This window comes from Mauremys reevesii, linkage group 7 (genome assembly GCF_016161935.1).
Source record: "Mauremys reevesii isolate NIE-2019 linkage group 7, ASM1616193v1, whole genome shotgun sequence".
Lineage (NCBI taxonomy): Eukaryota > Metazoa > Chordata > Testudines > Geoemydidae > Mauremys > Mauremys reevesii.
Window position 1 is genome coordinate 74,966,728 of NC_052629.1, and position 26,781 is coordinate 74,993,508.

General features: G+C 59.8%; 1 protein-coding gene across 1 annotated transcript; it reads right to left on the minus strand.

Annotated features, from left to right (window-relative positions):
- Positions 1–513: 513 nt before the first annotated feature.
- CDHR4 (cadherin related family member 4) lies at positions 514–26,781 on the minus strand. Its single transcript, XM_039482266.1, has 20 exons — positions 26,727–26,781; positions 26,270–26,290; positions 22,888–23,090; positions 21,504–21,669; positions 20,520–20,608; positions 19,933–20,028; positions 15,479–15,582; positions 13,195–13,331; positions 12,594–12,777; positions 11,994–12,144; positions 11,461–11,557; positions 9,949–10,167; positions 8,562–8,701; positions 7,034–7,184; positions 6,418–6,632; positions 5,709–5,848; positions 5,455–5,496; positions 2,840–2,927; positions 2,148–2,181; positions 514–569 (listed from the first exon to the last, which is right to left on the minus strand). Exons 1-20 carry the CDS (start codon positions 26,779–26,781, stop codon positions 514–516), a joined length of 2,388 nt encoding a protein of 795 aa, XP_039338200.1.

A 26,781-nucleotide genomic window follows, 5' to 3' on the forward strand; every position in this document is an offset into this window, starting at 1 on the left:
GTTGGGTGGGACCCTGCCTCCTGGCTCTGGAGCTGTCCTGGCAGGACCCCTCAGTGTGCCAGCCCCTTTTGTGTCTCGCTGCCTAGGGTAAGACACACAGCTTCATCACCAGCTACGTTTGACCCTTGGAGCCTCCATGCCCCCTGCTTCTGTGAGCTCCCCACAGCAAGTCCCCCTGCGATGGGCACTGAGGGAAACCCCCAAAGGGAGAACTGTGCCCCGGCATTTTAGTGACTCAGCAGGAGGGTACAAGCAGGAGGGTTTTTTGGGTGTCTGGGACCTCACGCAGATGGTCCTTGGTTAGCGCACAGAGCAGAAATTTACAGCCTGCCCCATTCTAGGGACCCAGCCATGGCCTGTCCACAGAAGCTGTGCTGGGAGGACTCGGGGAGGGGGAGACTGTGACCACTCAGACCCGGGGGGCGGGCTGTGCCCACTCAGACCCAGTGCAGGGTGAGGGAGCAGTGGAGGGGAGGGGCTGTGTCCACTCAGACCAAGGCGGGTGGTGTCTGCTCAGACCCAGCGGCGCGCTCCGGTGCTGCTGTTGAAGAGGTAATCCTGACCTGTAACTTGAGACAGAAAGTACGGCGCACATCACATTGGGCAGGGCCCACATCCCTCCTGGGCTCTCGCCAGGCGCAGCCGCCGGGCTCTGCACACAGGCGGTGGGGCTGGAAGGGCCCTTTGACCGCCCCTGCCCACATGCACAGCTCTCCCCTGACAACACAAGAGGGGGCAAAGACTGCTATGGGGCCGGCTTTAGGCCAATTCCCCTGATTCCCCCGAATCAGGCCCCATGCCTAAGAGGGCCCCGCACCCAGCCAGAGCATGGCAAGCCCATGGCCCCACAACCCCGGCTGGAGTACTGGCCGGAGCCCTGCAAGCCCTGCGGCCCCGCTACCTCAGCCAGAGCCCAGTAACCCCTTGGCCCCGCTCCCCCGGCCCAAGCGCAGCAAGTCCTGAGGCCCCGCTCCCCCAGCTGGAGCGCCAACCCGAGCGTGGCAAGTCCCGTGGCCCCGCTCCCTCGGTTGGAGTGCCAGGCAGACAGCTCTAAGCATGTGGCCCTGCTTCCAGGACTGGAGTGCGGCAAACCCGGTGGCCCCGCTTCCCTGGAAGGAGCACGGCAATCCGAAGTGCCGCAGAAGACTCGGAGCGCAGCCTGGTGAGTACAAGCCCCACAAATCTGGCCCCGCTCTTGCTAAAGCCGGCCCTGGTGGCGGCTCACCTGCAAAGCCCTGGTTCCAGCCATACCCTCTCGCTTAGTGGGGGAGGGCAGGGAGCTGGCACTGAAAGGATGGAGGTGGTGGAGGGCAGGGGCCGGCACTGGTGGGTAGGAGGTGGGGCTGGGGCCTGGGACTGGCTGGGAGGGAAGGGGGCTGGCACTGACTGGCAGGAAGTGGGGGAGGGCAGGGGGCTTGCACTGGCTGGGAGGAGGAAGGGTGCAGAGGGCCAGCACTGGCTTGGAGGAGTTGGGGGAGGCAGGGGACAGGCACTGGCTGGTAGGCGGTGGGGGAGGGCTGGGGCCTGGCACTGGCTGGGAGGAAGTCGGGGGAGCGCGGGGGGTAGCACTGGCTGGGAGGAAGTGGGGGAAGGACTGGCACAGGCTGGGAGGAGTGGGGGGAGTGGAGGGGGACGTCACTGGCTGCGGGGAGGTGCAGGGAGGGCAGGGGGCCAGGTGTGGCTGGGAGGTGGTGGGGAAGGGCAGAGGTGACACAGGCTGGGCGGCGGTGTGGGATGGCCGGGGGCTGGCGTGTCTGGAAGGAGGTTGGGGAAGGCACTGGCTGGGAGGAGGGCAGGGGAGAGCAGGAAGTAGCACTGGTTGGGAGGAGAGCAGGGGGCCTGCACTGGCTGGAAGGAGCAGGGGAATGGTGGGGGCTGGCACTGGCAAGGGGGAGGTGGTGTGGGGAGGACAGAGGACTGGCACAGGCTGGGAGGAGGGGGGAGTGGAGGGGGATGGCACTGGTAGGGAGTAGGTGGGGGAGGGCATGGAGCTGGCACTTCAAGGAAGGAGATGGGGGGAAGGGGCTGGCACTGACTGGCAGGAGGTGGGGGAGGATAGGGAGGTGGAAGTAGCTAGGAGGAGGTGGGGGGAGGGCAGGGGGTCGGCACTGGCTGGAGGTTGGGGAGGGCCGGGGCCTGGCACTCACTGGGGTCCTGGGCGCGGCCATCAAACTGCTCCTGCTGTGGAGACAAGAGCAGAGAGTGGCTATTCAGTGCAGAGCCCCAAACTCCACCTGAGAACCAGAGCTGTATGAATAGGGCAACACTTACCTTCCCCAGCAGGGGATGCTGTGAGGGCAGGGGCACTGAGGGGGGAATGGGGCAGGCACACTGGAGGGCACAGCCAGTAGAGGGTGCTGGGGGGCAGGGCAGCCTCACTCGTGGGCACAGCCAGCGGGAGGTGCTGGGAGGGCGGGGCAGGCGCACTCAGGGGCACAGCCACAGGGGCTGCTGGGGGATGGATCAGGTGCACTGGGGTGCACAGCCAGCAAGGGGTGCTGGGTGAGGGCGGGGCAGGCACACTCGAGGGCACAGCAAACAGGAGGTGCTGGGGGATGGGGCAGGCGCACTGCGGGGCACAGCCAGCAGGTGGTGCTGGGGGGCGGGGCCAGCAGTTGGTGCTGGGGACAGGGCAGGCACGGAGACTGTTCCTTCTGCCTGGGGAAGGTGCCCAACATATTGGAGGAGCTGTCGTGGGCCATGCCAACCGCAGGCTGTCCCAGCCTCGGGGTGCGAGGTGGCAGTGGGGGCCTGGCAGGTACACAGGCTGGGGGTAGTGCTCTGGGGGCAGCCTTGGCAGGGCTGCTGCCTGGCACATGCTTGGACAAGGCATCAGTACCAGGCTGAGGACACTGGCGCGGCTGGTCTCCTTTTCCAGCTCTCCCGGGGCTGCGTTGTTCTTTGCCAGATGTGAGTCTAACGAGGCCCTGAGGGGAGTGAGAGGACAGTCAGGGCATGGGCCCCATGTGGGGCAGGACCCCAAAGAGCCAGGCCCCTACCACCTGCGCTGGTGCATGCCCCTCCCAAAGCCTGGGCACCCTCTGCTGGATGCCAAGGCACTGGAGCTCCCAGCCTGGCAGTGGGGTAGCCCCTGCCATCAGTGCCTTCAGGCTATGGAGCACAAGGAGCTTCCTCGGGTGAGGCTTGGGTCCCATGCCAGGCAACAGGTACCAGGGCAGGCTGTGGTGTACAGGGCTGGTCACTCTGAGAGGGGCATAAGGAAACAGCATGGTGCGGTAGGGTGCCAAGCCCCCCGGGAGCTGCAGGGCCCTATGGAAGGCAGGTGCCATTTGCTGTGGGACGGTCCACCGGAGCTGCGGGACCAGCGGACCCTCCGCAGGCACGTCTGCGGGAGGTCCACCGCAACCGGCAGAGCACCCCCCGCGGCGTGCCACCATGCTTGGGGCAGTGAAATGGCTAGAGCTGCCCCTGGTTCTGATGTCTGGATCCAAACTCTGCAACAGTTCCACTGGAACTTCATCTTCTCCTTCCTGATTGTGCTGGGGACTCTTCCTGTCTCCAGCACTCAGAACCCTGAGCTACCATCACCTGGGAACCCTGACCAGTTCAAGCTTCATGGAGTGGTGAGACCCCAGCTCTCTCGCTCTGTTTTCTTTTCACATATAACTTTTTAACCCTGACTTGTTTGATCAAGTATAGTTTTCTATATCTGATTTTTATAATCTTTAATAATGTAATTGTTATGTTTGTTTAGACTCTCCTTGTGTGGTTATCACTATTATTCAATAACTTTTATGGTTAAGTTGGTTGCTTCCCTCCCTCTCTCTGAACTTTACTCTTTTGTGGTTTTGGCTCCCTCATCTATGCTGCAGCAACGTTCCTCTTACCTAAGCTAAAGGTCCCTGTAGCACCCAAAAATACGGTGGGGTTTGCTCATCAAGTGGGTTACTGCCAGAACAATTGTAATGTAAAAGTGGGGATAGGGACATGATGAACCTGTGACATATGAGGGTGGCAGACTGGAAGTGCTGTTTGACCCAGCCTGCTCAGGCTTACTCTATTCCAGTGCTGTACCTGTGGCATATAAGGGTGGCAGCTTGGAAGTGCTTCTTGGCCCAGCCCACTGAGTCCAGGACCATATACAGGGTCAGCTTGAGAGTGCTGATTGACTCCGTCCACTCAGACTTGCTCTGTTAAAGTGTGTGTGTGTGTGTGTGTGTGTGTGTGTGTGTGTGTGTGTGTGTGTGTGTGTGTGTGTGTGTGTGTGTGTGTGTGTGTGTGTGTGTGTGTGTGTGTGTGTGTGTGTGTGTGTTCATCTGATTCTGGGGCTGGAGGAGTCCAGCCTTGGGGAACCTAGGTCCTGCAGGATAGCTCCATTGGGAGGGGACTTGCAGAAGGGAGAAGTAGAGCTCCATATGAAAACACGATTGACACAAGCAGTACATTGATAGAATTACAGAACACACACCCCCCCAGAAGAGTAACCCTTACAGACAGCCCCCCCACAACCTGAAGCAAATAATCACCAGCAACCACAAACCACAGAACAAAAACACTAACCCAGAAACCAATCCCTGCAACAAACCCCGTTGCCAACTCTGGCCACATATCTATTCAAGGGACACCATCATAGGACCTAATCACATCAGCTATGCCATCAGGGGCTCGTTCACCTGCACATCTGCCAATGTGATATATGCCATCACATGCCAGCAATGCCCCTCTGCCATGTACATTGGCCAAACCGGACAGTCTCTAAGTAAATGAATAAATGGACACAAATCTGACATCAGGATTCATAACATTCAAAAACCAGTAGGAGAACACTTCAACCTCTCTGGTCACTCAGTAACAGACTTAAAGGTGGCAATTTTGCAGCAGAAAAGCTTCAAAAACAGACTCCAGTCAGAAACTGCTGAACTTGAATTAATATGCAAACTAGATACCATTAATTTCGGCATGAATAGAGACTGGGAGTGGCTGGGTCATTACACAAACTGAATCTATTTCCCCATGTTAAGTATCCTCACACCTTCTTGTCAACTGTCTGAAATGGGCTATCTTGATTATCACTACAAAAGTTTTTTTTTCCTGCTGATCATAGCTCATCTCAATTAATTAGCCTCTTAGAGTTGGTAGGGCAACTCCCACCTTTTCATAGTCTCTGTATGTATATATATCTTCTTACTATATGTTTCATTCTATGCATGTGATGAAGTGGGCTGTAGACAACGAAAGCATATGTTCAAATACATTTGTTAGTTTTTAAGGTGCCACAAGTACTCCTCATTCTTTTTGTGGATACAGACTAACACGGCTGCTACTCTGAAGCCTAATAAACTAGCATTCCCCAAAGTAACGGGCAAATCTGGTAACAGGAATGGCCCTGTCCCAGGACTGGCTCCAATGGGGTCTCCAACCCCCAGCTCTAGGGCTGGGTCCCCTGCATTTCCTCAGGCTGGGCCAGTGGGGAGGCTGTGGAGAGGCTCTCACCTGTCCTGTAGGAGTGGCTGCGCTGACTTGCCCGGAGAAGGCCTGCAATGAGGAGCACAGGGAAGTGGTGAGTGGGGAGTAGGGGAGGGCAGGGGTCGGGGCCCCTGTTGTCCTAGGGGCCAGGAGCAGGGGGTGGGTGGATTGTTCGCGACATGGAGCCCTGAAGGTTTCTCCCGGCCAGGTGGCCACTGGCCATGGCAGGGTGTGTCCTGCCTGGCAGCCCTGCCTATGCCGCCCTGCGTGTTAACACTCACCTGCACAGGAGTTTCCAGGCCAGCCATGCCAGCGCCACCAGCAGCAACACCATGGAGACGGTCAGCAATGCCACGAACCAGGGTGAGGGTGCCCAGAACCACTCGGTGTGGGTGACAACTAGCGGCTCCTTCTGCAGGGTCTGCTAGCAGAGAGCAAAGTGCTGGGAGGCCTATCAAGCTGGGGTGTGGGCATACTGGGGCAGGGAGCTCTGCGGGCTGTGGGCAGTGCGCTCATGAGATAAAGCAGCTCCATGCACTTGCAACGCAGGGCACTGGGCCTCAGCATGGCTTGGGGTACTGTGTCACAGGCGGCTGCATTAACCTCCCTGTGCCCAACACCCTGCCAGAAAAGGGGGGGCACCGGGAAAATCTGGCACAGCGTGGGCTCTGGGGTGATTCCAGGACACAGACTGGAGCCCTAGGCAAGGAGACTGCTCCCCACATCCCAGCGCAGGCTCCGCCCAGCCCTCCAGCGGGCACCTCAGCTCCAGGCTTATCCCTGCCCCCTTGCCAAGGCCGGGGCTGTGCCCACAACAAATGGGGGTAGAAGCAGCCCTCCAGAGGGGACATGGGAGCAGCCAGATTGGGGGGCCAGAACAGGCTGGGGGTGGGTGGGGGAGTTACCCTGGGCCATATGGCTACCCCGGAGAACAGAGCAGGCTGATGGGCAGGGGCTGAGTTGGGGGCACCCCGGAGCTCCCTGGCTCACCGTGCGTGTAGTGGTGGTGCTGGGCGTGGTAGTGGCCCAGGGCGTCACGTGCACGACCAGTGTGGCTGTGGTGCTGTGGTGTGGCATACTGAGGCTGTCCGTCACTTCCACCAGCAGCTCGAAGGTGTGGGGCTCACGAATGCTGTCGGGTGGGTAGGAGAAAGCGGAGTGCAGCAGGGTGCTGCCTGCCAGCCGGAAGCGCCCATTGGTGTTGCCTGGCAAGGAAAGGGCCTGATGAGCCTGGGCTCCACTGCCCATCGGGGGAGTAGTGCGGAGAGGATCCTGCCCCAAACCCCGAGTGTGGAGGGCACCCCCTCACTGCCCCACCACAGAGTCCCCTTATGCCCACTACCTCTGAGGCCCTGCCAGGTCCCCACAGAGCATGGACTGAGACGTGAGCCCCTATGAGGTCCAAACCCAGCCTCTTTCCTCCCTCACACCCCCAATGGGTAAGACAGGGGCATGGAAACACCCAGCTTACCCCCCACACACACACCCACGGCTAGGCCAGGGACACAGAGCCCCCCCCACCACCCAACAGATAGGTCAAGGGCACAGAGACGCCCAGCTCCTCCTCCAGGGTTAGGCCAGGGGCATGGAAACGTGACCCACTCACCTCCCACAAGGGTGTAGGTCAGGGGCAGCACGGTGCTCTTGTCCTCGTCGGAGCACTGCAACTGCACAAGGGGCAGGCTGGGGTCCCGGGTGGAGTAGATGAAGAACTCCTGGAAGGGGGGCGTGCAGCGTGGGGGCTGGTCATTTGTGTCCTGGGGGCACACAGAGGCCTCTGCTGGGAACAGCTACCCCAGGGCTGTGGCGCAGGTGCATTGCAGTGGCACTCGGGGCCCAAGGTGGGATCAGGATTCCCCTAGCTGGGCAGGTCAGCCCCAGGCCAGGGCAACGGGCCATCCCTGAGCCAGGCAAATTCCCAGCTCTCCTTCCTGCGAACTAGGCCGCAGGATGGACCCTGGGCACCAGGGCAGCATGACATTCCAGAAACACAGTGACAGCACGCTAAGCCAGGGCACTGCCCTCTGCTGGTAGGGCCAGAGCAGTACCGTATGTGTCACAACCCTATACTGTGCTCCCAACCTCTCACTCCTGCCAGGCAGATCTGTGCTAGAGGAGGAAGGTGGGGTGGGCATCCCATTGCCGGTGGGCACAGGCAGGGCCATGCCAGGCAGCAGCTTGTGACGCTCCAGAGGCAGCCCCATTGCTGGTAGGCATGGGCAGGGCCAACCCTGCGGCATCCCAGGGGCAGTCCCATTGCCAGTGGGTCTGGGCAGGGCCATGCCAGCAGCAGCCTGTAACCCATGTTTCTATTGGTTCCACCAAAGGTCTGTGGATGGCACCATGCCCATGGGCTGTTGGTTTCCCCTACTCCCTCCAGCTTCTCTCAAGCCCACTGCAGGGGGCAGATGGACTCCATGCTGCTCTCTGTCTCTGGTCACAGCTGGGGAGCTGGCTGCCAGTGCACTGAGTGGGCTGGGTCCTGAGGCTCTGAAGAGCCCGTCCCTGCACAGCACCAGGACAGCCTCCTGCAGCCTCATCACCACCTGGAGGGACCCTGAGGCTTCCTGGTCTGGGCCCTCCACCCACGAGGGTTCCCACCTCAGCCACGTGGCAGAGCCTCATCCCTCCACTTCAGGAGGCAGGCGCGTCCGGGAGCCCCCCTGTGCACCAGGCACAGGCACAGGGCTCCCAGCTGGGCCTTTGGCAGGGTTGGCTGGGGACGCCAGGGTTCTAGGTGCCTGGCTGCTGTCATGGCTCATGGGAAGAGCGGGCCGATTTGAGGATTTCTGCAGAGCCACGCCCTCTCCATGCCTGAGCACTGTGGAAAGGCAAAGCACCCCTGTGCTAATAAAGAGCAAACTGCCCTCCTGTGGCCAGGGGCTGAAGCCAAGAATCCGAGGCTCCTAGCAGATACCTTCATGGGATTTGATCCGTTTTCTCCTGTAGAACCCTTGGAACGGCACAGACCGAACCACCGGGCTGAGGACATGCTGAGTTGGCAGAGCCAAGCGCTCCAGAATTAGGGAACGCCAAAGCTAAGGTGGCCTGAGTAACCTTAACCAGCCCCTTGGCGCACATGAGTTGTGGGACTCGCCCTGGGTCCAGGCAGGAGGCGCACAGCAGAGCATCACCTGCACTTGTATGGTGATGTCACACAGCACACTGCGCTGGTGCCGTGGATCTGCATCATTGGCCACATCCCGCAGCTGCACGGTCAGGATATAGACCTGCTTGCTCTCGTAGTCCAGGGGCCCAAGCACGTGAATTTCACCTGCATGACACAGGAGCAGCCATGCAGAAACATTCTGGGGAGACACCCACAGCCTGGGCTCCTCAAGAGAGGGACTCAGGGTCAAGGCTAGGGTCAGGTGAGGAGGGAGCTGCCTGGAGGGCAGGGTGGGGGAGGAGTGGAGGGATAGAGTGGATGTGGGGTAAAGGGGTCAGGGAGGGGATGGAGTAATGGGGATGGTGAGGGTGTAAGGGGGCAGGGTGGGGAGGGGTAATGGGGCAGAGCAGGGTGGGATAATGGGGTCAGGGCGGTGCTGGAGTAACGAGAGTGGGTGAAGGGGTAACAGGGGCAGGGCAAGGTGAGGTGGGTAATGGGGTCAGGGTGGGGAGGGAGTAATGGGGGGGTGGGAGGGGTAAGGGGCAGGGTGGGGGAGGAGTAATGGGGGCAGAGCAGGGTGGGGGTAATGGGGTCAGGACGGATGAAGTAATGGGGGCGCGTGCAGGGGTAATGAGGTGGGGAGCAGGGGAACAGGCTCAGGGACAGGTGGAGAGACTAGCACAGGCCCACGCAGACTGGCATGGTGTGACAAAGTGGGACTGTCCTTAATATTTCCTCTGAATACTGCAGGGATGCGTCAGTTTCCCCCATGCTTTTCTTAAGTCTATAGGCGGTGGGATAAGGGGTGTGATTGTTGCAAAGGGCCAGTGTGCATAAATGGCCGACACTCTGTCTCCTGGCAACTAATGGCCTGGGCCCGTCCCCCTGCAAGGTGATAACTAAAGGTGTTGGAAAACAATGGAATCAGGTGATCTTCTGGCCCGCGAAAGCCCAGAGAAGAAGGGGCTGGAGGCTGAGTCAGTTTGGTGCTTGCTGGGGATGTGGAGTGAGGGGAAGACTTGGTTGTCTGGCTCACTGCCCCCAAAATGGACCAGGCTGAGGGGTCCTGTTCTCTGTACCTACAAGCTCTGTTTTAGACCGTGTTCCTGTCATCTAATAAACCTACTGTTTTACTGGCTGGCTAAAAGTCACGTCTGTCTGTGAAGTTCGGGTGCAGGACCCTCTGGCTTCCCCAGGACCCCGCCTGGGCGGACTCGCTGTGGGAAGCACAGGGAGGGGCAGAGGATGCTGAATGCTCCAAAGGTCAGATCCAGGAAGGTGAAAGCCATGTAAGCTTCTTGCCCTGAAGACAGTCTGCTCACAGAGAGGAGACTTCACCAGAGTCCTGACTGGCTTTGTAGGGAGCAGTTCCAGAGCATCGCCTGAGGACTCCGTGACACATGGCAGCTTACCGGTGCGTGGGCCAATGTAGAAGGCGGGCGGATTGGCGCCAGCACCTCCAGCAATGCTGTACTCAATGTTGTTGAAGGGGTAGTCTAGGTCTGTGCCATTCACCCGGCCCACTGTGTCACCGAAGGCTGCATCCTCTGGCACGCTGAACATGGTGCTGGCTGGGCACGCAGGTGAATGCTCGTTCTTCGGAGTCACCGTCACCAGCACGGGCACACGGGCTGCAACACAGAGGCCAGGGAGGGGGTCAACTACGTGGGGCCGGGTTGTCTGGGGATGGAGGGTGTGACGAAGTAGGGATTTTTCCCTTGTTATGTTGTGAGTCTTACTGTTGAGCCTATGTGAGTTTTACCGTTTTGGCATGAATACTGTGTGTGCCTCAGTTTCCCTGTGTGCTGCACCAATAGCTCGGTGGTGGGAATAGGGGTGTGTGACTTTGGCTGAGACCTGTGGGGCAGGTGAGGCTGCTCCAACTGCCTGCACATATGCCCTTTGTAACTTGAGACCCAGGAGGGGGTGCCACCAGGTGACACCTTTTGCCCAGGAAGCAGGACAAAGGGGAGGAGGAGACCCAGTACTCCCCAAAATGGACTTGGCTGAAAGTCACTGCTTTCTATGCTAACAAATTCTGTTTTATGCTGTGTTCCTATCGACTAATAAACCTTCTGTTCTACATGCTGCTGAGAGTCACGTCTGACTGCGGAGTTGGGGTGCAGGGTCCTCTGGCTTCCCCAGGAGACTCGCTGCAGGAAGCACACGGTGTGGAAGGAGATGCTGAATACTCTGAGGTCAGATCCAGGAAGGTCGAAACTGTGTAAGCTTCTTGCCCTGAAGACAGTATGCTCAGAGAGGAGGCTCCGCCAGAGTCCTGACTCGTTTCATAGGGAGTAGTTCCAGAGCATTGCCCAGTGAATCCGGGCTGTCTGGGATGGGGGGACCAGCCTCCCAGGGCCGGTCTGTCTGGGGATGGGGGGTACCAGACCCCCGGGGCTGGCCTGTCTGGAGATGGGTGTGGAATCGGGGGACTGGACTGTCTGGGGATGAGGGGGGACCAGTCCCCAGGGGCCAGGCTGTCTGGAGATGGGGGGAGATCAGCTCCTGGGGACTGGGCTGTCTGGGGATGTGGGAGGGATCAGCCCCTGTGGCCAGACCGTCTAGGGATGGGGGGACCAGCCCCACAAGGCTGTGCTGTCTGGGGTTCGGGGGGGGGGAGATGAGAGGGCTGTCTGGGAATGGAGGGTAACAACCTCCACACACACACCCGGACCAGGCTCTTGGGGACTGGAAAGGGTGTTTCTTGCTGACAGCTCCGTGGGTGGTAAAGAGGGGCTTCGCGACCCCATTGTATTCTGGAAGTTGTGTCCCCTATGGATGCACCTTCTGGCTAAGGGTTATGCTGGGATTCGTGCTGCCCTCAGTTGGCGCTGCCCAGCTCCCACTGCCCCTGCCCTGCCTGTGCGACTGGACCGAGGGTCCTGGGCCAGGTCGGGGATCAGCGGAGCGGGGACACTCACTGCTCAGCGGGGGCTGCCCACTGTCTGTCACCAAGATGGTGGCCACGTACTGGAAGCGGGCACTGGCAGCTGAATCGTAGTCCAGGGTCTCGTTGACCTGTGGGATTCAAACTCAGGCAGCTCAGAGGTGCAGGGGCTGGACACTGAAACTCCCACAGTCAGGGCTGCCCACTGGGCCCTGCCATCCCCATGCCTCCCCCTGAACCCCACATGGGCCCTACTGGGGATAGAAACCAGAAGTCCTGGCTCCCAGCCCCCCAGCCCCCTCCCCTGCCTCCTCCCAGAGCTAGAGATAGAGCCAAGGAGGCCTGGCTCCCAGCCCTGCTCCCTCAGTTCTAACCACTAGTCCCCATCCCCCTCCCAGAGCTGGGGATAGAGCCCAGGCAGTTCACAGCTGGGCTCCCTGCGGGTTGCTAGGTGGAGCAGTCCGGATCCCACAGACCCGGCCCCAGCAGTGCCCCATGGTGCCCTGCTGGCTGCAGAAGGCAACTGGCACTGGCCAGGTGTGCCCAGGGCCTGCCCACTGGGCTCACCTGCAGCTGTGGCCCCTGCATGCGGAAGCTGTAGCGTGAGTGCTGGTCGCCCTCCACCTGGTAGCGCAGGGAGCTGTTCCTGGCATCTGGGTCCATGCATGTCAGCGTCACCAGAGTCCAGCCAATGGGAATGTCCTCAGATAACTGAGCCCTGGCAGAAGGAGGACTGGGGTTACCAGTGGCAAAGGGAGGGGGGGGCCTCTGTCCTGCCCTAGTGCCAGGCGTGCCCCCAGAACCCCTGCCACACTGCAGCCAGCACTCAGGGCCCATCTGCATGACACTTCAGCCAGGGCCACCTGTGGCTAGGATCTCACCGTACCCCAGGCAGCAGCCCCTTCTGCAAGGGGAGCTACAGGGACCTGGCCAGCGTTGCAACGTAGGGTATGTCACAGCTGGGGATAGAACCCAGGAGTCCTGGCTCCACCCCTCCCAGCCATTAGACCTCACTGCCCTCCTAGAGCTGGGGCAGAATCCAGGAGTCCTGGCTCCACACACCCCCTCCCACAACCACTAGACCTCACTGCCCTCCCAGAGCGGGGCAGAACCTGGGGCAGAATCTGGCTCCCAGCCATGATGGGGGGCAGGGGCAGGGAGCCTTACAGGAAGACGGCGGGCGAGCAGCGGGGTGCCAGTGTGTTGGTGGACAGCACAGTGATGTTGAGGCCCATGGTGTCGCTGTCACTGGGGTGCAGCATGTTGTAGGCCCGCACCAGCAGCTGGGTGTGTGCCACCTCTGGGGAGCGCTGCAGGTCCAGTTCGTAGGTGTTGCGGAGCTCGCCAGTCACTGCCAAGGACAGGAGGGTGCCACCACATCGTCAGCACCAGGACGGGGCCTCTGCAGCCTTCAGTACCCCAAGGCAGGGACAGGGATTGATGGGAAGGGCTGCCCTCAGGGAAACTTGCCAGCTTCGCAGCCCCGCCATGTTATGGGGGAGGCAGAGACACGTCCCTGGTCACGGCCTTGCCACAGTGGTATTGGGAGATCTCAGAGATGCCCTCCAGCCATGGCCTTGCCACGTTATGGAGCGGTACAGAGACAGCGCCCCTGGCCACGGCCCTGCCACGGTATGGGGGGGCAGACACGGCAATGGCGACAGCTCCACCACGATATTGAGGGATCCCAGAGATGTGCCATGGCCCCTCCATGTTATGAGGGAGCCCCAGGGCCGTATGCCTGGCCTGGGGCAGCAGCATGGCTCACCTGCATCGATGGTGTAGAGCCTGTGGGCGGCTGGGGTGATGATCTCATAGCGCACGTTGTCCCCCTGGGCCTGGATCTGCGTGATAAGCTGCATGGCACCTCTCTTCTCCAGCACGGCCACGTGGCGCCACTCCACCCTGCCCACCACACAGCAGAGGTCAGCCCAGCCACCACCAGGCACCCACTCAACACCTGCCCCAGGCACCCTCGCCCCACTCATGGTCCCCAGCAGGACCGGGGGGCCCCCACATGCTCTCTAAGAGCCCCCCCCCGCCAGCATAGCTGATGGGTCTGCTGCCCAGCCACACTGTGCTGCCTGCGTACGGCCCCCTGATGCCTGCCCCTCCAGGCCTAGCCTTGCGCCCTACGCCTGGGAACATCACTCCACACTCTTGCAGCCCACACCCCTGCCCCCTTGTGCCCCAAATCTTCCCCCTGCGCCCTATGCCCTGGGAACATCTCCCTGTGCCTGTGGCACTCCTGTGCCACACATCCCTGTTCCCTGTGTCCCAAATACATTGCCACACACCTCTGCCCTGAGCACATGAGTTTGCACCCCACACACACCGCCCGCACTCCAAATCCCCATGCCCCACAAATCTGCCACCTGCACCCTAAGTTCTGGGAACATCACCCTGTGCCCCACACCCCTCCACCCCAAACTCCTGCCCCCATGCCCCAAATAATTGCACTCCATGCCCCTCACCCCTACTCCCAGTGTAGTAGTAGGATTTATTGATTGTATTTTGTATAATTTAGAAGGATAAAGAATAATAAGATACTAATATAGCCATGATTGTTTTTCTTCTGCATTGCAATTTGATGTTCCCATTCAAAATGTTCTGCATAAATCAATTCTGTTTTGTGTGTGAATAAGGAATATGTGTGTTAAGAGATAAGTGTGAAGGCCAACACCAAACCAGATGTTCTAGGGAGCACTGGAGACAGACACATGGGGGCAAGAAGGCTGCAACACGCCCCTATTGAAATGTGAGAGGAGGGCAGATTGACGACTCTAAAGATGAGACAGGCACCTATCAATGCGGACAGGATAGCTGTGACCCAAAACACCATGGGATAACTCCCTGAGAGACTTCATGAAAGAATAAGATAAAGGATGAGAAAAACAATTTAAGAAAACAAGTACTCGTCAAACAACAATTGAATACAGTATGACCATGCAAAACTTATTGGTCCCAGTGAAGGAAAATCACTATAAAAACAGAAGAGTCCTGTGGCACCTTATAGACTAACAGACATATTGGAGCATGAGCTTTCGTGGGTGAATACCCACTTCGTCAGATGCATGTATTCAGCTATGAAAGCTCATGCTCCAATACATCTGTTAGTCTACAAGGTGCCACAGGACTCTTTGCTGCTTTTACAGATCCAGACTAACATAAAAACAGAGTGCCTTACCCTGAAACTTTGGGTTTGTCCTGCCAAGACTTCCCCGGAGCGTCGTATCACGACCAACAGAACCCGGCTCCTACTTACCCGTGATCAACCTAGCTGGCCACTAGATTGATCCGGACTCTGGACTGGTAACTATAACATCGACTGATGGGACAGAGTGTGTGTGTAATTGAAAGCATATGCTAATTGTTGTATCTTCAGGAAATGTAGTGTATTGCCTTTTCCCCTGAAAAAGATCCCGTGTGCTTCTTATAAGCATAACACCTGCACACATCACCTGTGCACATCACCCTGTAATCCACATGCCCTGTGACATAGCGGGGATTTTCTTTTGTTGTTTTGTATATGAGCCTATGTGAATCACTGACTCGCTGCGGTAAGTGCACAGTGTGGAAGATCTCGCTGAATGGTCCGAGGTCAGACCCAGAAAGGTTGAAGTTATGTAAGCTTCTTGCCCTGGAGACAGTATGCTCAGAGAGAGGAGGCAACCCCAGAGTCCTGACTGGCTTCATAGGAAGTAGTTCCAGAGTATCGCCTCGATGACTCCATGACACCATCGCACCCCAAATCCCCACACCCCAAAACTCTGTGCCCTACGTCCTGGAAACATCACCCTGTGCCCCACACCCCTGCGCCCCATACCGCTGCCCCCCAGCACCTCCGTGCCCCAAATCTGCCTGCCCCACAACTCTGCCCCCTGTGCCCCGAATACTGCACCCCATACCCCTGACCCTTGCACACATCACCCTGCACCCCACATCCCACAACTCTGCCCCCTGCGCTCTACACCTTGGGAACATTACCCCACACCCCTGCCTCCAGTACCCCTGTGACCCACACTTCCACGCCCCACACCCTGTGCCCTTACGTGAAGTTGATGCGGGGGTGGTGGACGGGCAGCACCCTCACTGTCACGGCCCCACTGCAGTTTCTCCTGCTCCTGTCAGTCACCAGGATCTGCAGCCTGAACGCCTGGAGACACAGGTGCTGGGTGAGGCTGGCAGGACCCTGGCCTGGGCCATGCTGCATGGGGCGGTGCCGCTGAGCTCTGGCGCTGCGTTGCGGGCCCATGGGCGAGGGCAGAGAGGGCGCTTCTGGGCTCGGGGGGCTTGAAGCCCCATGGGCACTGATCAGCTCTCCCCAGATGGCTGGAGAGAAGGGGGAGCCTCAGAGCCATGGGGGTGCAGGGAGGGAACCCTGGCCTGGGGAGAGGAGGTGGGGTGTTCTGGGTGGGGTCTGGGGGTAGATGAGTACCCGGGGATGGGGGGGTGTGATGAAGTAGGAACTGTCTGTGTGGGGGATGGGAGAGCAGGGGGTGACTTTAGGTGATGGACCGTACCTGAGCCAAGCAGGGGGGAGGGGGAGTCAACACCTTTGCCCGGGAAGCTGGACAAAGGAAGAGAGCTGCTGGAGAGGGTTAGTCAGTTTCGGTTTGGGGGCTGGGTGGTTAAGCTCCCTGAACTCCCAGAAGGACCAGATTGAGGGGCCTGGTTGTGCCTACAGGCTCTGCTGTAGACTGCGTTCCTGTTGTCCAATAAACCTTCTGTTTTACTGGCTGGCTGAGAGTCACTGTGAGTCCCAGGAAGAGGGGTGCAGGGCCTGACGCCCCCATACTCCGTGACAACTGGTGGCAGAGGTGGGATCTACTGCACCCCATGGACGGCGCTTCCTGCAGTAAGTGACTGGGGAGCAGTAACACAAAGGGGCGATTTCAGGGGTAATTAACCCCTGGGAGTGTGTGACCAGTGAGAAGGACTTTTGCAGTAACAGGGTCCCCCAGGGAATTGCAGCGAGTGGTCCCAGGGGCGGAGGAGTCTGCGGCTCAACCCTGGCAGAGAGGTGGTGACTTCAAGAAGGGTTGGCACTCTAGAGGTCTCCCTGGAAACCGTGGGGAGCAGTGAGCACCTGGCCTGTGAGTGGCCAGCAGGAAGATGTATGCCAAGCGGCTTAAGTGCGACCTGGTGGAGCTGTGCAAGCAGAGGGGGCTGCGCAGAGGGAGGCTCACCAAAGACCAGCTGATTGCCCAGCTGGAGGAGGGAGATCACTCGAATGAACTGATCCCTGTCTCTGAGGGAAGCAGCCTGGCAGATGCAGCGCAGGCACCAGTGTCTGTCCCAGCTAGGAGTGGTCAGCCGGCTGCTGAGGACTTCCCAAGACACCTAGGGGAAGGGTGGGGAGGAGCACAGCGAATACCGAGAGCACTGTGACACCCCTGGCCAGCAGGGGATCGTCCCGGCGACACTCGGCATCCGTGGAACGGAAGCGGCTGGAATGGGAGAAAGAGCTAAAACTGAGAGAGCTGGAGGATCATGAGAGACAGAGGGAATATGAAGCGAGACAGAGGGAACATAAAGAACGACAGAGGAACATGACCAGGAGGAGAAAGAGAGAGACAGCATCATCATGAGCTGGAACTGGCGAGGCTGAGGAGCAGCGGGCCCCCAGCTACGGTGAGTGAGGGGGCACCCAAGACTGCACGGAGCTTTGATAAGTGCATCCTGGCCCAGCGTAAGGAGGGGGAGGACATGGATGCCTTTGAGACGGCCTGCGAGCTGCACCAGGTTGATGCTGCGGACAGGCTCCGGGTTCTCACCCCTTTACTGGACCCCAAAGCTGTGGCATTCTACCACCAACTGGAAGGGATGGAGAAAGGGGACTACGAACTATTCAAACAGGCCCTACTACGTGAGTTTGGACTGACTCCTGAGATGTACCGGGAGAAGTTCCGGAGTCAGTATAAAACCCCTGAGGTCTCATATCTGCAACTAGCCATCCACATGGAGGGATACGCCAGCAAGTGGGCAGATGGGGCCCAGATGAAGAGGGACCTGGTTAAACTGCTGGTACTGGAGCAACTGTATGAGTGGTGCCCATCCGACCTGAGGCTGTGGTTGAGGGACCAGAAGCCAGAGAACCCGCAACATGCAGGGCGTCTGGCCGATGAGTTTGTGAAGAGCCGGTCGGGGGGGGGGTGGGGTGGCAGAGAGGAGTCCCAAAGGAACAGGCCCACCGCAATGCACAGAGCCTCATCCTGGGACCTCCCAAAGGGGGAATAGGGAGAACTCCCTCTCATGGGGAACACCCAGCGTCAGGGACAACTGATTCGAGGGGACCAACGGGACATGAGCTGCTATCACTGTGGCCAGAGAGGCCACATACAGTCCCAGTGCCCCAGGCTCAAGGACAGACTGAGCAGACCGACTCCACACCGGGTTAACTTGGTAGAAGCCCAGCCAGACGAGGGGCAGGCTTCCCAGGCAAGGGGGGCTGGTAGCTTATCAACTGCTCAGGAGAAAGGAGGTCCCCAGGCTGGCTCTTCTGGGGGTTTGGATGCCCCAGACTCAGGGTTCTCGGTTTACAGGGTGGGCGCAGGGCTGTCCCTGCGAAGCGAGTGCCTTGTTCCCCTGGAGGTGGATGGGAGGAAAGTCTATGGATGAGCGCCTCTAGGCTCTGAGCACCTCTAGGCGCTGAGGTGACACTGGCCCGGCCCGAGGTGGTGGTCCCAGATCAGGTGATGCCCAACACCTTCCTGACCCTGATGTGTGTGGGCGGGACCCCATTCAAGGTGCCTGTGGCGAGGGTGCATCTGAAATGGGGGGACAAAGAGGGCCCCAAGGAGGTGGGGTGCACCACCATTTGCCCACTGAGGTGTTGATGGGGGGGGGGAAATCTAGAGGACTGGCCAAGCAACCCCCAGAACGTCTTAGTCATGACCCATAGCCAGAGCCGGCGAGGGGCACTACACCCTGACCTCGGGAAGGCTGTCACCCCAGAGGCACAGAACCCTACCCTGGTGAGGAGGGAACACCCAAGGGCAAGGCTCAGGGGGGCTGTGGCTTCTGACCCAGCCGATGAGAGAGAGCAGGTCCCCATCCCTTCCCCAGCCGCCGAGTTCCAGGCCGAGTTGCAGAAAGATCCCTCCTTGCGGAGGCCAAGGGACCTGGCTGACCTCAGTGCAGTACAGACCATGAGGAGAGGTTCATGTGGGAGAAGGGGTTCCTGTACCAAGAATGGGCTCCCCCAGGGGAAGCCAAGTCATGGGGGATCAGGAGGCAGCTGGTGGTTCCCCAGAAGTTTCGCCACAAGCTGCTGTACCTGGCCCATGACATCCCTCTTGCAGGACACCAGGGAATCCGGCGCACCAGGCAGAGGCTGCTACAGAACTTTTACTGTCCTGGGGTCTTTACCCATGTCAGACAGTATTGCCAATCCTGTGACCCCTGCCAGAGGGTGGGGAAGGCCCGGGACAAAGGGAAAGCGGCTTTGAGGCCTTTACCCATCATAGAGGAACCTTTCCAGACGGTGGCCATGGACATAGTGGGACCTCTCAGCAAGACGACCCGGTGGGGGAAGAAATACATTCTGGTGGTACATTTTGTCACCCGCTACCCCGAGGCAGTGGCCTTGTCCTCTATCGAAGCAGACACTGTGGCAGATGCTCTGCTGACCATTTTCAGCCGAGTGGGGTTCCCCAAGGAAGTCTTAACAGACCATGGGTCCAACTTCATGTCGGCCCTGATCCGGTGCTTGTGGGAGAAATGTGGGGTCCGGCACAACTGGGCCTCAGTGCATCACCCCCAGTCTAACAGGCTGGTGGAAAGGTTCACAGGATGCTAAAGATGATGCTAAAAACATTTATGAACCAGCACCCTCAGGACTGGGACAAGTACTTACCTCACCTGCTGTTCGCGTATAGGGAGGTACCCCAGGAATCTACCGGGTTTTCGCCTTTTGAACTGTTGTATGGAAGGCGGGTAAGGGGGCCCCTAGACCTGATGAGAGACGAATGGGAGGGAAAGGCCACTCCCGATGGAGAATCAGTAGTGGCGTATATCCTGACCTTCCAGGAAAGACTTGCCGAGCTCATGGGCCTGGCCAGGGAGAATCTGGCCTGAGCCCAGAGGAAGCAGAAGGTCTGGTATGACCGCATGGCGCGGCAGTGGGGAGGGGGAGTCAACACCTTTGCCCGGGAAGCTGAACAAAGGAAGAGAGCCTGCTGGAGAGGGTTAGTCAGTTTCGGTTTTGGGGCTGGGTGGTTAAGCTCCCTGAACCCCCAGAAGGACCACATTGAGGGGTCCTGGTTGTGCCTACAGGCTCTGCTGTAGACTGCGTTCCTGTTGTCCAATAAACCTTCTGTTTTACTGGCTGGCTGAGAATCACTGTGAGTCCCAGGAAGAGGGGTGCAGGGCCTGACTCCCCCATACTCTGTGACAGGGGGTTCTCAGGGAGGGCATGCCCCAGAAGCAGGCCTGGGGGTGATGGGCTTACCCTGAGAAGGCAGGGCTGGAGGCTGCCCAAGCAGGGGCAGACCCTAGCACTCACCTGGCCGGCATGGGCTGGGATGAAGCCCGATCCTGGTGCCAGCACCTGCCCAGTGTGGTCGATGGTGAGGGGCGAGTCATTGTCTTCTATGGTGAACTGCCATGGAGAGAGGGGCTGAGCCAGAGAACCAGATACCCCTTACCGAGACCCCCCAGCTCAGAACAGCCCCTCCTTAACCACTGGGTCCCATTGGACCAGACCGTCCCCTGCCACTGGGCCCCTCGGATTCTCCCCATCCCCACAGCCCCTCCCCGCCACTGAGCCCCATCAGATCCCCCTGCCCCCACAGCTTCTCCCCCTCCACTGGGCCCTGTTGGATCCCTCCGCACCTACAGCCACTCCCCCACAACTGGGCCCTGGTGGATCCCCACACCCCCACAGTCCCTCGCCCACCACTGGGCCCTGTTGGATCCCCCTTCCCCTACAGCACCTCCCCTGCCACTGGGCCCCATCCGATCCCCCTGCCCCCACAGCCTCTCCCCCACCCCTGGGCCCTGTCAGACCCCCAGTCTCTAGGCTCAGGCTGTGCAGGGCCATCCCATAGCACCTGTCCTGGGATGGGAGGCCAGGCCCAGCTCCATGCTCACACTCAGCCCGGTAGCCGGCCGCCGCAGGACCACGGTGTAGATGGGCGTCAGGGGTGCCACATCCTCTGGGACTTGCACCAGCTCCCCCACTGCAGCAAAGCACAGAGACAGGTGGAGTGGGCTCAGAGGCTGCTCCACCCACCCTGGACCCACCTCCCCACGCTCTGCACTGGGTCCCATTGGCGAAGAGCAGAAAGAGCCAGGAGGCGAGTCCTGTTAGCACCAGAAGTGCCCCCTCTGCCCTGGCAGGGCTCCCCATCCTGGTCTGGATCCCCAACACCCCTGGCAGCACTGGGCACAGAGCGCAGGTGCTGGGCACAGGGCACAGGGGCTGGGCAGGGGAGAGCACTTGGCTCATAGTGCAGGGGCTGGGTGGGGCAGAGGGAAGGGGTTGGGCAGGTGAGAGCGCAGAGGCGGGGCAGGGCAGAGTTCAGGGGCAGGGCGGAGCGCAGGACCTGAGCATGGGAGAGTGCTGGGCTCAGAGAACAGAGGCTGGGTGGGGCAGAAGCACTGGGCACAGGGGCTGTGCATAGAGTGCAGGGGTTGGGCAGGAAAGAATGCAGGGGCAGGGCAAGGCAGAGCACTGGAGCTGGTCAGGGGAGAGCGCTGGGCTCAGAGTGCAGGGGCTGAGTGGGGCAGAGTGCAAGGGGTGGTCAGGCAGGAGAGAGCACTGGGACTGGGAAGTAGAGAGCGCAGGGGCTGAGCACAGAGTGCAGGGGCTGGGTGGGACAGAGCACTAGCTCTGGGCTGGGCACACAGCACAGGGGCTGGGCAGGGCAGAGCGCAGGGCCTGGCTGGGGCAGAGCACTGGGGCTGGGCAGGGCAGAGTGCAGGGCCTGGCTGGGGCAGAGCACTGGGACTGGGCAAGGGAGTGCAGGGGCTGAGCAGGGGAGTGCAGGGGCTGGGCACAGAGCACAGGGGCTGGGAAGGGGCTGGGCACAGAGCGCAGGGGCTGGGCAGGGCAGAGCACAGAGTGGGCCTTACCTTGGCTAGCAAACCTGGCCATGCACTGGGGGGGGGCATCCACTGTGTGGACCTGGACGAAGAGCTGGCCGTTGGCAGGCGTCTCCCCTGGGCAGGTGGCCTCCAGGGTCAGTGTGTACTGATTGACCTGCCGCGCATCCAGCGCCGCACTGGGGCTCAGCGTGATCTAGCAGAAACCCCAGCACTCAGCAGGCTCTGGCACCGAGCACAGGCTATGCCAGCCTCCCCCATTCAGCGGGCCCTACCCCCGATCCCACATGGAACGGGCCCCTGCCTCCTCCCAATCCCGCATGGAACGAGACCCTGCCCCCAACCCTGCATGTAACGGGGCCCGCCCTCAACCCCACATGTAATGGGGCCCTGCCTGGAATCCTGCATGTAAGAGAGTCCTGCCTTCCCCCCGACCCTGCATGAAACGGGGCTCTGGCCCTTGACCCTGCATGTAACGGGGCGCCCTCAACCCTGCATGTCAGAGAGGCCCTGCCCCTGACCCCGCATGTAATGGGGCCCTGCCTCCCCGCCCCTGATCCCGCATGCAGGGAGGGCTCCTGTTCCAGACTCCCCAGCCTCAGACCCAGCCCGCAGCCCCCTCCTAGTCCCCCTGTGTCTCCCTCTTTGACCTCTCTCACCCCTGGGTGCCATACAGGGAATTGGCCTGCTCCTCACCAAGAGCAGAACCCTGGGCCCCCTTGGAACCATGGGGAGCCCCTGGTGGAGGCCGTGAAGGCTCTGCTCCCAGTGGCTCTGCTGCTAGCCTGCTGTCCCCGGGGGGGGGGGGGGGAGGGGGGAAGTGGGGGCCGGGACTTGGCGCTGGATGCACTGGGCCAGCAGGAGCTTGGGGCTGGGACCTGGCACTGCACAGGATGCGTTCTGGGCCATTGGCACCAAGGGGTGCCAGGAGCCAGTGGACTGGCAGCCAGGGCTGTGTGTCTGAAATACCCCCCTTGCCCTTCCAGGATGCTGGGTGCCAGGATGGTACAACCCTGCTGGGAACAGCTCCTAGGCCTGGGCTGGAAAGGTGCTGACTGGCTCAGAATGGGCCTTTGGCTCAGAGGCTGGGGGAGCTGGCTGTGTGTGGACTGGCCTGCCCGGGACCCTGGCGCCTGGGTCTTTACTGCCCAGCATCATGTACCGCCCTCAGGGGGTGCACATACCCCTCCCTCGCCCTTGGGGGCAGGGTGACAGCACATTGGCCCCTTGTTCCCATTGTAGATCCTGTCCCCACTGAGCTCAGGCCTCCAGGCTGACCTTGCCCTGGACTAACGCTGCCGGTGTCTGGGGTCTGCACCTGCCAGCAGAGCCCCACAGGGCACTTCCAGGCTGGAATGCCTTGCCAGCGGGGCCTAGGTCTGTCCTCCTGGGGACTGTGGACATTAGCACGTACCTGCACGCTGTAGTGGACAGTTCGGCTCGTGTGGCGGGTGATGGTGGGTTGGTTAAAGAAGGAGGTCGGGGGGGTGCTCTGCAGGGTAGGGGCAGGGGTGGGGACGCTGCTCTCATTCTGGCAGGTCAAGTTGAACTCCACGATGATCGTACCCGGTCCTGCACTCTCCATCACGCTCACTGTGGTGGGCAGGCCGGACAGCACTGGCACAGAGAGGTGCACAATGAGCCCATCCAGCCCTCGCCACAGCAGGCACCCATGAAACCCCCAGAGCAGCAGGGACAGCTGAGTGTGTGTGGCTGCACCTGTGCCCACGGGTGCCTGCGCGGACAGGGCCTGGGCCATGCCACCCCACACCTGTGCGGGCTATGCGGCTAATGACAAGTGAGAAGAGGGGATAGCGCTGTCTGGGGTTGTGGGGGGTTCAGAGTGAGAGGGGGAGCAATGTCCAGGGGGGTGGTGGAAGAGAGGGAGCGCTGTCTAGGGGAGTGGAGGGAGAGCGGGAGTGTGGTCTGAGGGGGAGGGAGAGGGACTGCTGTCCAGGGGGAAGGAGGGGGAGAGGGAACATGTCCAGGAGGAAGGAAGGAGAGGGGGAGTGCTGTTCGAGGGGGATCGATGGGGAGGGGGAGTGCTGTCTAGACGGAGAGGGAAGGAAGGGGGAGGGAGTGCGCTGTCCAAGGGGGGCAGAGAAGGAGGGGGAGCACTGTCCACGGGACGGAGCGGGTGGGGGAGCGCTGTCAGAGGGTGAGACATTATGAATGTAATATAGCATAACATATAATATCTCATTGAAAGGCGACACAGGGCCAGAAAGAATTAATTAACTCACAGATTAACATGACCCATGGCCAAACTTTAAAGACTTGTTAGGAAGATATGTAAATGAATAGAGCTTTGAAATGCAAGCCTGCAGTGTAGCTGTTTGTTCAGGTCTTGTGATGTAAGAAAACAAGTCTTGTCATGGCTTTGATTCAAAGATTTTAAAAAAGGAGTATTAATATTTTTGAAGACACTTGAGTGAAACAGTATTATTGTCTATATGTCTCTTTGAAGCTTGTGGTAACCTGTACTGTTTAATGGATAAATTACCCTGTGCTAATTGCCATGATGTTTGGGAGAAGGAAATTTAAGCTTATTGTTTTTTCAGGCCAAAAGGCTGCTGGAAATGTATAAAAATCCTGGGACACGATCCATCTTCATCTCAGATCTGCTTTGGGTTTCAAGAAGGGGAAACCCTAAGCCATAAGAATTGAGTCCCCAGTCACTGACTGGAGTCACCCTGAATATGGACTATGGACTATTTCTAAAAGAACGTTTGGCAATTATAAACTGACCATCTCTGCTGTGTATCTGGACCTCAAGAAATTGAACTCAAATCTCTATGTATATTGATCTTTCAACCAACTCCCTCTCTTGGGTGGGGAGGATGGAGTGGGAGGTGTCCGAGGGCGCAGAGGGAGCACTGGTCAGGGGGCAGAGGGAGAGGGGGAGGAGGACGGAGGGAGAGGGGGAGTGTGGGCCAAGGGAGCAGAGTTGGAGGGGGAGCGCTGTCCGAGGGGGAAGAAAGGCAGGTGGAGTGTTGATCAGGGGGCGGAGGGAGAGGGGGAGCGTGGGCCAAGGGGCAGAGAGAGAGGGGTAGTGCTGTCCAGGGGGAGGGAGAGGGAGCGCTGTCCATGGGGCGGACGGAGGGGGGAACCCTGTCTGAGGGGGCAGAGGGAGAGGGGAAGCACTGTCTGAGGGGGCAGACGGAGCGGGGAGCGCTGTCTGAGGGGGCAGAGCGGGGAGTGCTGTCCAGGAGGGCAGAGGGGGAGGGGGAGTGCTGTCCAAGGGAGTGGATGGAGAAGGGGAGTGCTGTCCAGCGGGTGAAGGGAGAGGAGGGGCTCTGTCCACGGGGCAGAGGGAGAGGGGGACCGCTGTCCAAGGGAGCGGCTGGAGAATGGGAGCGCTATCCAGAGGCAGGGATGGAGATCTCTGTCTAGGCGGGGCGGAGGGGGCAGGAGAGCTGTCTAGCAGGGCGGAGGGATACAGGAAGCACTGTCTGAGGGGGAGGAGGGTAGGGGGAGCACAGTCCAGGTGGCCGAGGGAGAGGGTGTGATGAAGTGGGGATTCTCCCTTATTATATTGTATGTGAGCCTATGTGAGTCTTACTTTTTTTCATGAATGCTGTGCGTGCCTCAGTTTCCCTGTGTATTGCGTCGATGTCTAGGTGGTGGGAATAAGGGGGTATGACTTTTGCAAGGGATTTTCCAGCTGCTTGCACTAATGCTATGGCAGGCCCTTCGTAACCTGAGACACAGGGTGGGGATCCGACCAGGTGACTCTTAGCCCAGGAAGCGAGACAAAGGCGGAGCAACGAGCATAGCTGGGGCCAGGCAGCTGGAAGCAAGTCAGTCTCTGATGGCTTGGGGCACAGGGGGGAGGACCAGAGCCCTGGCTCTGGGGTCCCCTCCCCACAAAATGGACTTGGCTGAAAGTCACTGATTTCTGTGCTAACAAGTTCTCTTCTATGCTGTGTTCCTGTTGACTAATAAACTTTCTGTTTTACCAGCTGGCTGAGAGTCACGTCTGACAGTGGAGTGGGGTGCAGGGTCCTCTGGCTTCCCCAGGAGCCTCAACCAGGCGGACTCACTGCGGGAAGCGCACAGTGTGGAAGGGGATGCTGAATGCTCTGAGGTCAGACCCAGGAAGGTGGAAGCTGTGTGAGCTTCTTGCCCTGGAGACAGTATGCTCAGAGAGAGAAGGCTCCCCCAGAGTCCTGACTAGCTTCATATGGAATAGTTCCAGTGCATCGCCCGGGGACTCTGTGACAGACGGGGAGGGCTGTCTGAGGTTGGCGGAGAGAGAGGGGCAGCGCTGTCTGAGGGGGCGAACAGGGAGAAGGAGCTCTGTCCCGGGGGCTGAGGGAATGGGGGAGTGTAGGCCAAGGGAATGGAGGGGGTGGGGAGTGCTGTCCTAGGGGGCAGACAGGGAGGGGTAGCCCTTTCCAAGGGGGCAGAGGGAGGGGGGAGCTCTGGCTGAGGGGGCAGATGTCTGAGGGGGCAGAGGTGGAAAGGGAGCACTGTCCCAGGGGATAGAGGTAGAGGGGGAGCACTGTCTGGGGGAAGGAGGGAGAAGGGGCACGCTGTCCAATGGGGCAGAGGGGGAGCACTGTTGTGGGGGTGGAGACGGAAGGGGAGTGCAGTCCGAGTGGGAGGACAAGGGAGGGGGAGCAGACACCTGGCACACGTACGCATGGGCACACCCGCACGCACACACACACACACACACACACACACACACACCTGGGTGGGTGTACACCCCCCCACACACACACCTGGGCACACATCCGTGCATGCGGGCCACTAGGGCTGCTGGTTGCAGTTCATGGCCACTCAGTTCTTACCTGTGGCGCTGACGAAGGCCCCTGGAAGCAGAAGGAGACACTGTTATCCAGGATGGCTCATGCCCATTGCTGTCCAGCTAAGACTTGCAACTTCTCCCAGCCTCTGGCACCCCTCCCTGGATGGATAGCTCCTCAACACTGACTGCACCCTGTGGGGACCCTATTGGTGCAATGGGACATTGGCTGCGTTGGCTTCATGGGGTGGGGGCTGCCAGTGCCATTGGGCTCATGTGGTGCTGGGTCCCTGGGGCGCGGGACTGCCGCTGCCATTGGGCTCAGGCAGTGCTGGCTTCTTGGAATGGGAGGGCTGCCGGTGACACAGGGTTTTGGCTGTGCTGCCTCCCTGGGGCAGAGCCATGCCCTCCACCTGCCCTCAGCGCCCGGGTAAGGGAGGCTGGAAGGTGGATTCCCCCTGTCACCAAGTGGGTGGCCCATCGCTCAGTTCCAAGCTGCCTACCTGTGGCACAGAGGGCCAGGAGCAGCAGGAAGGACTGGTGCCCATGCGGCCCCAT